The sequence below is a fragment of the Trichoplax adhaerens genome, genomic scaffold (assembly GCF_000150275.1).
Source record: "Trichoplax adhaerens TRIADscaffold_31 genomic scaffold, whole genome shotgun sequence".
In the NCBI taxonomy this organism is placed as follows: Eukaryota; Metazoa; Placozoa; class Uniplacotomia; order Trichoplacea; family Trichoplacidae; genus Trichoplax; species Trichoplax adhaerens.
Genome location: NW_002060971.1, coordinates 142,314 through 153,155, shown reverse-complemented (window position 1 = coordinate 153,155; position 10,842 = coordinate 142,314). Strand labels below are relative to the sequence as shown.

At 31.6% G+C, this 10,842-nt stretch overlaps 1 protein-coding gene across 1 annotated transcript; it reads right to left on the bottom strand.

Moving 5' to 3' along the window:
* Positions 1-806: 806 nt before the first annotated feature.
* TRIADDRAFT_61894 (uncharacterized protein) lies at positions 807-9,740 on the bottom strand (the record flags this gene model as incomplete). The annotated part of the gene is made up of 36 exons (XM_002117825.1): positions 807-935; positions 1,015-1,072; positions 1,141-1,245; positions 1,351-1,427; positions 1,526-1,624; positions 1,697-1,772; positions 1,908-2,029; positions 2,097-2,162; positions 2,259-2,302; positions 2,415-2,625; positions 2,714-2,802; positions 2,876-2,980; positions 3,087-3,186; positions 3,282-3,446; positions 3,546-3,648; positions 3,748-3,799; positions 3,923-3,974; positions 4,083-4,155; positions 4,290-4,374; positions 4,638-4,773; positions 4,918-5,009; positions 5,098-5,136; positions 5,208-5,294; positions 5,434-5,527; positions 5,612-5,696; positions 5,765-5,844; positions 5,932-6,025; positions 6,103-6,166; positions 6,323-6,472; positions 6,564-6,831; positions 6,956-7,034; positions 7,127-7,180; positions 7,300-7,379; positions 7,501-7,641; positions 9,137-9,196; positions 9,672-9,740. The coding sequence occupies 36 exons, from the start codon at positions 9,738-9,740 to the stop codon at positions 807-809; spliced, it is 3,483 nt and encodes a 1,160-aa protein (XP_002117861.1).
* Between the last annotated feature and the right edge of the window lie 1,102 nt (positions 9,741-10,842).

Genomic DNA, 10,842 nt, shown 5'->3' with positions numbered 1-10,842 from the left:
TGACTTTTTAGTAACGAACAAAGTTCAATAAAGGTATATTTTTTAAGATGTATATATATATAGTTGTTTTATTTGAGGAGCCGAGGACTTAAAGATAAAAGAAAGAAATTTTAGTATTTAAGAAAATTCCTATAGGAGATAAAATTCAAATGACTATAAATGTTAAAACATCTACTCAAGACTCGGCACATTTGCTTTCGTATGAAAATAATTTTACAACATTAGATCGAAAAATTTCATCATTACTTCAATAATAACTATTCGTAGTTTCAACAAGGTGGGCATAACACGTGCAAGCTTCAGTAAGCTTCATTTTGGAACTCTTCGAGTGCAATTCTAAGACCTAAACATCTAAAATATGTATCTAAAAGTACCGAAAAATCGTTGCTAAAAATTTTTTAAATTTATAATTATAACGTAAAATTTCATTGACATGCAGAGAATTTCCCTGTACCTAACATAAATAGCAAAAATACAGTAAAATGACAGAAGAAAAGTGATCATGAGGTAGAAAGAAACAGGCTGATCAACTAGTCAATTGCTAAGTTTTTAAAATCCTGGCTAAAATTAATTATAATCAAAGTAAACAATGATCATTTTAAGTTTTAAAATTGTAATCCAATTAACAGGATTATCGTTGCTAATCTAATTTTAAGCGAATGAATTATTAGTGAGCTTTAGTTCTGCAGGAGGGATGTAATCTTCATCAAAAAGTTTTAAGACTGGTACAGTGATCTATACAAGTAGATGAACAAATAATTAAGGTTTTAGAATTGAATTAAATAATATTGCTATTTATTACTCGGTCATCTGTTAATATTAAGGTACAATATTTGATTTGCATTTACTTCATCTTTTCGACTCTCGAAAGATCGCATCTCTTCTTCTTGTTTCTTTTCCAATTGCTTCTTTTCACGATCATGCCTGCCGCATAACTATACATCACAAATACTAATATTACAGAGGTTTCTCAGGTTAGCAACCTTTAATCTAGAACCAACGTTTAGCTCGTACCTTTTTCCTTTCCTCCATGAACTGTTTAACATTGTATTGACTGAGCTCACGATGGCGCCTAAAAATATAAACAGATTTAGAGGTAATAGAGATTCGATTTGCCCGCATCAATAGATCCTATCTTACCTAGTTCTATCTTCTTTGTCCGTGTTCTCTGATCGATCAATCACAATTTTTTTGGTATCATCCATAGATCGCTTCGCTTGACCTTTTCTTAATTCCGCAAAGTCTCTTTAATCCAAGAATTAACAAATTCAATCACGTTAATAAATACTGTATGAATACATGTAAGTGCGTATACTGATATTTCGGTATACAATAAGTAAATTTACATACCGCTTTTGTTGTTCTTCTAAATTTTTTATTTGATCACCAAAAGCATTTATTATAAGCGATTTAATTTGATCCCAAATCTTATGAAATAAATGAATACAGCTATTAAGAAAGCTCCAAAAATTATTACATTTGCTTAAAAGGTGATAAATAATTGTGAGTGATAAGTGATACTTACAATGCCTGAAGCTTTATTTTTAAATTTCTGTAAATCCTCTTCATGGCGCTTAGCAATATCTGTTGATTCACTGATGTGCTTCGTAACCAATGCATTTATCTGTAACAACAGATTTTGATTGCATCATAAATTGATACTATAAAATAGTCCTGTTTAAAAGTAGCAACCAACCTTGTCTTTCGAAGGAGATCCCTTAAGTGATTTAACTCGAGCAATATATTTACTTTTCAAATCTGCTTCAGGATTTCTTTACGTTGAATAAAGTTTAAAGAGAATATAGTATAAAAAAACAAAAGTTTTATTTCTTTTCTACAGATGCCTACTATGAACATGGAGTTTGAAGAAGTATTCTAACGATTTATTTACGCTACAAACTACTTACCCCGTTTTCTGCCTAGATTTTTTCTCTTTAGTCTTGTTTTCAATAAAAGATTTCTTACCGAAAGTTTCCATTGATAAATCATTAACTTGCTTCAGATTTTGGCTAATTGCAGAAAATCTTTCCTGATGCGAGTAGTGAAGAATATTTGGTAAAACATGAAATCTAAGACAGAAAAAAGTAATAATATACTTTGTCGTGTTTTTTATGGACGAGATGGTATTCTTTTTGATGCTTTTTGAAAAATTTAGAGAAAGCCTATAAATTACAGCAAAGATTATTTTTTGTATTACATACTGCTTAATACAGGAACGATTAAGACAATATTTACAAAGATGTTATTTTACTGCTTACCTTAGATTTTAGTAATTCATCTATGTCAACCGGCTTAATTGGTTCTGAAAAAGGTCATAGACAGATTACTTTCCTTGAACAATATTTATTTCGTCATTTATATGCGACATTTATGATTACCGCTACTACACTTAACATACGAGATGTATTCTTTACCTCGATCTAACATACCACCAACTGCTGAGGTCTGGCGAACCATTTGAGCCTTACTCTCATTTGAAGAACTGTCATTGGAGCTTGATGATCCAGAATCACTTTTTTTAGGAGTTGCTTTAGCATTCGGCTTAGCCGGCGTTTGTGGTTTACTATCATCCTTCGAGGGAGCTTTTTCTATTGTTTCGTCAACAACTGCACTTACATCTTCATCCTGTTAAATATAATATAATTCTACATTCTTTAGGATAAAAAGTTTAGCCATAATAACAATATATTGATAAGATAAATTATTATTTAACCTCATCCACGTCATAAACTTGCATTTTCTTAGAACGTTCATCAAGGATTGATAAAAACTTCAAGGGCTGAGATAACATCTCCACCATTTCTGTGAAATTTAACGATTGAATTATAGCAAACAATTGCACGACTAATATGATATATTTGATAAATTACTGTACCGTCTAATCCTTCAGGGACATAAGTTTTCATCTTAAAGTGGCAAAATAATTGCGCTAATCCAATAGGATTACACCATTCATTACGTAACACTACATGGCGGTAGCCTAATAACACGTAAGTATAGTCATACAAATTGAATCTACATAGCCGAGACAAAACTTTAAAGACTTTATTAAAAACTCTTCAAGCATTGCTTCAATGGTTGCTAACCTGCTTGGATTGCATTGAATGGAATTACCCTTTGTGCAATCATTTTACCATTTTCATCGTTGACGGTAAATCTTACTAGAGCAAGATCTGGAAAGATAACCTATGCGATAAAGAGCAAAGAAATATTCATTAAATACTATTTGAGTAAGAATTCGGTTAGAGTATTTGTAGGGTTTATTACTATGGCTTTCTCACCTTTCTAAATCGAAACGATTCACTGTCGTAATAAGGATTAATACTGTTGCCATAAACTGTTTTCGTTTTGAACTTCTTTCGTACGGTATCAACCGGCAGGCCATACATATCAACTTCTACGTAAGTATTAACTTTACGATCAGATACAAACTGTCCAGAAATAACCTTCCGAATAAATTGTTTCATAAAATGGCATAAGATATTAAAGATATTAGTAAGAATCCAATTAATTGTAGTCACTGCCTTGTAAAAAAATAATCCTACTTGTACGGCAAGATCAGCAGCAATAATTCCATCAACTGGATTTTCGGCGAATGGATCGAATTGTTTATCATCGCGGCGCATAAATTCTGGTTTCAACAGGTAACTACAACCATATCCATAATAACAGATCAAGATAGTGCACTTAAACTATAACTTCTACCACGATATTAAATCTCTTAACAACAGCAGACTGTTTGCTTACCCACACATCCCGTTATACTCAAATTTGCATTGATTAAGTTGAAATCCCAAATCTAAGTAAATTTTAGTAATATAACATGAGTGGGTAATGATAAAATTAAGCTCTCCTAATGGGCATAACAGTAGATTGATAATAACGGATAGGTCAGCGAGCAAAAATTATGATATCACTGTACCCGGAGTCTGAAAGTTCAACGACACCATCTGTGATCCAGCATTCCAGAAAATCTGTAAATCGATTAACATTTTAGTGAAATACGTTCTTCACGATGATTCTCATTTAGATGTTATATGTATAATTACAGATGCACTATAAACACAACCGGTAGGTCGTACCTGCGGGATAAAGTTAGATGATTCAACTCTACTGCCTTTCGGATAAATTCTACTCAGTTGTCTCTTATTATAGCTGGTTATGACATAAAACGATATCCATAAATAGCAATAAATAAAGATCGTCTTTTCGCATTAAGTATTAACGAAATAGATATTGACCATTTGTATCTTCAAGCTTGTTAATAATGCAATAAATCATGGACGTACTTAACATAGTCAGTTGGTGATGCTTTGAAGTGTCCAAATCCGGTTGATTCGTTAAATGAAGACATATTGTAATGTAGATTTCGCTCTATAAATGTATAATACAGTCTATCATCAGTGGATACATTAAAAAGAGTAGTTGCAATTAATGTTATACGCATATATTGTGCAAGCCTACTTTCCTCTATAAAAAATTTTTAAATAATGATGTTAACAAGTTTCACGAACTATATAGAAGGTATTGAAAGCATAATATGATATTTTTGATAGAATTATCAGATGGAGCACTATTGGGAAAGTTCGATTTGGTTTACATAAGTATAATAATACTAGTAAAATTTAAATACACACGTTTCGCTTCTTCAAATCCTGGAAAAGGTACTGGTTGGGTATAAATCACGACCGAAGATAGTAATTCATCAATATTTCCAGTCGACCCTGTATAGCGATAATTTGCTACAGCAGCAACAACGTCTGGATCGAGATTCTGCAATTTTAATACGAAAATTTCGCAGATCTCGTTAGGAATATCTGATTGAGATTTTATAGAATTTTAACTGTACTTTAAAAAGATATCTCTAAACATGATTACAGTTTTGAGAGCTTCCAAATTAATGCTAGATGATAAAACTTTCTTAGCAGGTGGATCTTCAGAAGAATCCCCTTTAGTTGTTTTGGTGGTTGTTGAGCCATTGATTTTAGGTTTTGCGTCATCAGTACCATCTACAAAAACAAGAGTTAAGCGGAATTATACTATCTGGCATGGGAAGATACTTTAAACGCTCGTTAATCTAATGCTACAGGGGCAAACCTTTCTTGGTATCTGAGGCAGCTGAATCAGATTTGATACCTACAGAGAAACATGTCTATCAGATTTTGCGTATATGTATCATTATATATAGTTTATACAGATGTTACTACCGTTTTGAGAATTCGTAGTAATGGTACCATTCGAATCCTTTGTAGGAGAGTTTGCTGTATCTTTTGATGCTGCAGCGTTTTCCTTTTCTATTGTTAAATATATAGTTTAAAATAAAAGATACATTGTAGAATAACCCTTTATTGTTAGAGCCAAGATTAAAAAACAGTCAACATAAAATGAAATAATCTGTTATTACAATTGTTTTTACCGATATCTACGTCTTACCGGTATCTTGCTCGGTTTTAATTAGTTTCTTGTTCTTTATCAAAATCTTCCCTCTAAGTTTACTAGGAGGTGGCAGTCTTTTGCCTGGTTCAGTCTTAGAAGTAAAGTACAACAGTATTTATCTTAAATCCTATACCGTTAAATAACTTAGTGATATGAAGTTAGTAATAAGACTTACCGGATAACCATCGATAGGCTTGGTCAGTAATAAGTCACCAAAACTTTCTAGGCAATATTGCGCTAACTTTCGTTGCTGTTTAATACTGTATTCGAAATTGCAACAGTCAATGAACGGCAATTTGCAATATAAACCATCAACTATTAATTATACCTGCAATGGTTTTCGAATGATAAAATGACTGGATAATCAGTTGCTATAAAAGCGGCTTCCTTAATAACTTCAATTACATCCTTAATAAAAAGCAATTAATGTATTAGATTTTACATCGATACGTGTCACGAATTACTAAAATTTTCTCAAATCGTGTTTAAAAATACCTTAAATAGGATATCTGAACACATTGCTTTACCATGTGTGATAATTGGCTCCTCATCCTGACCTTTGCCATCCCAGCAATCGAGTTCGATGCATCTAAAAGAATGATCATGCTTATATCAAGACTCTATAATAAACATCGACTTGCATTAAATTATTTAATTCAATCTAACCGACAGCCAGCCAAAAGGACGTTTCTGTACATATCAACAACAGATTTACCTCCAAACTGCTTCCCTACAAAATCAAGTAAAACAATTAACAATTAGCAATGTAAATTATAATCGAAATTAATGTGGTGCTTTTAGGTGCAATCCACAGAGCGTTACATTTGTTATTGCATTAGTTATTTCGTTTAAGTGGGAAAACGAATATATAAGAAAAGGAGCATACCGACTAAATAAGTGTTATGTGATGAGTTAATGAAATAATGCGCTATAGGCTCATCCATATCTTTAGCTTTAAGTTGTAATTTTTCCAATGGTACAATCAAGCTATCAGCACTGTAAAAATAATATTGCAGGCCCTCCGGTGTTATAAGGCCTGGAAAAATAAATATTTGTTTTCATAACGATAAAAGAGGTTAATTTGGAATAGCTTTCAACTAGATCGTAGTAAATATATTTTATTTAACCTCGTCCTTTAAGAACTTCTAACGGCTCGTATTGGTCTATTATAGCCTTAGATTGCAGTGCTTTCATAAATGGATATAATAGTTCGTTTAATCGAGGATCGCGTTGTTCTTCATTGTGGAATGTCCTCAACTGTTCAATTGATAAGTAAGGTGCCTTGCCGCCAGTTCTATTCATGACGATATCTTCAATATCTTTCCGAGGGCACAGTTTATTGTACAAAGACATAAATGTCGAAAATGGAAATTTCGACGGATCGATAACAGCATTCTATTTAAAATACATGTATTGAAGTATTTAATTTAAGACATACGTCATCGCAACATTTCATTAAATTCTATCTCTATCAAGATAATTTAGTAAGGCACAAAAAAATAACTTTCGTGAAGTTAACCTTTTTGTTTGGCAAGTTTAAGGCTTTTAAAGAGTCTACTACCCTATCTTCTAGTTTACTGGGTACTAATTTGTAGATGCTGTAATAAGATAATACAAGTTTCAATTATACAAAGGTCATTGTAGTAAGCAAAACTAATTTGATTCAGGCGCAAAGTAATTTTATACTTACTTTTTAACTTGAATATTACCATCTGCATCTCCAGTACAGCATAATTTGACCCAACTAAGTTTAAAGCATGAAATTTGGAACTCTTGTTCAATATGGAAAAGTATAATGCTAATTCAAAAAGCCTAATGCGCTAGATATTACTATTATATACTACAGAATTGCTTAGATTATACCTTCGCTTTATGAAATGATCAGATGGTGCGTTCATCGAAATAACATCGTGAATGATTTTATTAATTCCGCCTTTCCAAATCTAAAGCAATGAAGCAGATGGTAATAAGTAATTACTAAATCGCTCTATAATAATCTAAATGACTGCAACTCCGTTTATTATACTATCTTTACGAACATGCCTCAAATGTCAAATATCTAACCTCACGAGATTTTGCATCTGAAGCGATTAAGCGTATCTCTTTCATATCTACTAACGAGTAGCCGTAAACAATTGTTAAAAGTCTTGCTTCAGAGACGTTGGGGCCACATTCCTTCTCAATTAGATCACGGACTCTCTGATCCTGATTATAATATCATGAATTATCCATTAAATAATGGATTTGCGAAGTAATACTGGTAGCTAACAAATTTATTGTAACTATGCAAAAATTTTCCTTTAAACATAACTATTCTTGTTGATAAATGCAATTCATATTATGCAATACTAGTCAAAAAGTTAGCTAATATTTCTACGCAAATGTTACAGAATCATGCTTTATGGTATCAATACATTGGCTTTCTGTTAAATACGCGCAATCTGTAGGTAATTATAATCATTACGAAACGAATATGGTAGAGACACTATGAAATTATATTTTATCACCGAGGAAATTGGTAAATAATGTTCGGGCAAGAGATATTTAACTAAATATAGTATAGTCAGTAGCAGTACTCTCTATAGAATGAGCACTACATGATGCATGTGTAAGTTAAGTCTTGGTGTAAGAAACGAGCGATGCGTTAATTAAAGTAACACCATATTTATGTACTTGTTAGAATTAAAAATAGATAGTAAAATGACCTACATTTTGTAACAGTCATCAACCATGATAAATGTCAACAATGCCAATACAGTACTATTATAATTTAAAATTATACCGTGCATATGCGCTATAGCAATAGTTTAGGGAATGCAACTATAGGTTATTTACTGCGCCTCAATTGATGGTTTTACGCTACTATACAAAAGGTGTGTTATATAAGTACGTCATTAATAACATCATCACACTTATTAAACAAATAAACTATAGCAATACCATACTAGGAATAGATTCTGGTAAGTATTTTTATAGTACAGCATAAGGCAAAAATGATTACCTTCTGCCAATAGTGCTACTCTAAATATTAGAGTGAATTAATTATTAAAAGCTAACGTATATATATACGTTCGTATGTTGCATTACATTAATCCAGTACTTATAAATGCCATTAGAAAGTTTTTGTATATATATGACTCCTATTAAACAGTACGAGTATATATTATGTAAATTGTGGGCTAGACCTTAAAATTAAATATATATATGTATTATTTTTAAAATGAAATGGCGTGAGGTAAAGAAATCATAATTTTAATCTTAGTTTACTGTAGATTGCCATCAAATTTTTTAACTTTCAATATCAGGGATAACTATGGTTGTTGTTTTCCACTGGGTTGTCATAAAAGTAAGGGTCAAATTCTTAGCTACAGTACTATTTTGGTGGAATAATATATTAAAATTGTATCCCTAAAGTCTTCCGATTACAATATCGGCAGACATAAGGGGGAAATAATGTTATTAGATTAAAGGCCTTTGAATTGAAATCGAGCATTGCGCTTTTTCATATCTTATGAACCTATTACAAGTAGACCTGTAAAGCTAATAACAGCATTGAACTGAACCGGGCCTTTTTCAGGTCCAATTGCAAGTATAAAAAGCATTCGTATTACCATTAATTAGGATGATTGTAAGCTAGTGCATTGATTTTTTCTGATGTCCGCTAATTGAAACTACCTAGCCATACTATGAATGAAGTTACCTTTGGTAGCGTGCCATTTTTAGCTTCATTGATCATAAACATATCCAAGCACATCCCTTCCTATTGCACACAATAGACAAGAAAGTAGAATGATATATGCCATGAGAATAATAATATTATTTAAAAGCTATATTATTACTTGGCTCCTTTTCCGTATTATGATTCAATAAGATTGCACTCAATAATATCACCAGTAATTACTACTGTATCGATAACAATTGTATAGAATAACCTATTGGAATATATTGAGATTGAGATTAACAGACATTTGCCAATTTTGGCTATTACAAAGGCTAATCAATATCTGGTCTATAAGGTATATACTGTATACAGCCGTTAATTAATTTTCTAGTAATACTAACTATTGTTGTAAAAGATGGGTAGATTGTCTATGTATCATATGTCTAAGCAATGGCAATGTCAAATAGCGGAAATTAAAATCATCATATTATTTTAAATGTAAAGTCTAATTAATGAAACAACTACAGTTTGATGATTATTGGCTAGAGATACTCTGATAGGTATTCCACTTAACCTTGTTTTCTGTCCATGAGACAAAAAATCCATCGCTGTCTACCTTGAAGTTAGTCTTGATGACAGTCATACTTTCCTATAAATAGTAATATTAATCGATACAAGATCATTAAAAATCTATGTATAGTACGTTAGTTTACATTTCTGAATAGCCAATGATAGAGGTACATAATGGAAGATCGTCAAAATAACGGCATTACTGTAGTTTTTTTTAATAGCATTGATTAAAAATTCTGCGCAAAAATAAGTCATGCCTAATAATTGGCCTATTTTTTTTACAGTTTTATATTTGAATAAAATATGTGCTAATTAATCCCCATCACACTATTACCTACAGAACCTTTCAAGATGATATGAATCAATTCATTAAGTCATTTTTTTGTTTTTAAATCGAACGATATAATAACTATCCTTTTTTCCAATGTGTGTTATTGACATGAAGCAAGCTGCTTGCGCTATTACCTACAGAACCTTTCAAGATGATATGAATCAATTCATTAAGTCGTATTTTTGTTTTTAAATGGAACGATATAATAACTATCCTTTTTTCCAATGTGTGTTATTGACATGAAGCAAGCTGCTTGCACTATTACCCACAGAACCTTTTAAGATGATATGAATCAATTCATCAAGTCGTATTTTTGTTTTTAAATGGAACGATATAATAATTATCCTTTTTCCAATGTGTGTTATTGACATGAAGCAAGCTGCTTGCACTATTACCCACAGAACCTTTTAAGATGATATGAATCAATTCATCAAGTCGTATTTTTGTTTTTAAATGGAACGATATAATAATTATCCTTTTTCCAATGTGTGTTATTGACATGAAGCAAGCTGCTTGCACTATTACCCACAGAACCTTTTTAAGATGATATGAATCAATTCATCAAGTCGTATTTTTTGTTTTTAAATGGAACGATATAATAATTATCCTTTTTCCAATGTGTGTTATTGACATGAAGCAAGCTGCTTGCACTATTACCCACAGAACCTTTTTAAGATGATATGAATCAATTCATCAAGTCGTATTTTTTGTTTTTAAATGGAACGATATAATAATTATCCTTTTTCCAATGTGTGTTATTCACATGAAGAAAGCTGCTTGAAATGTTCGCATAATGAATAGGTCAGTGTAAGCAGTGCACATGGCATTCATCAATAACAGATTT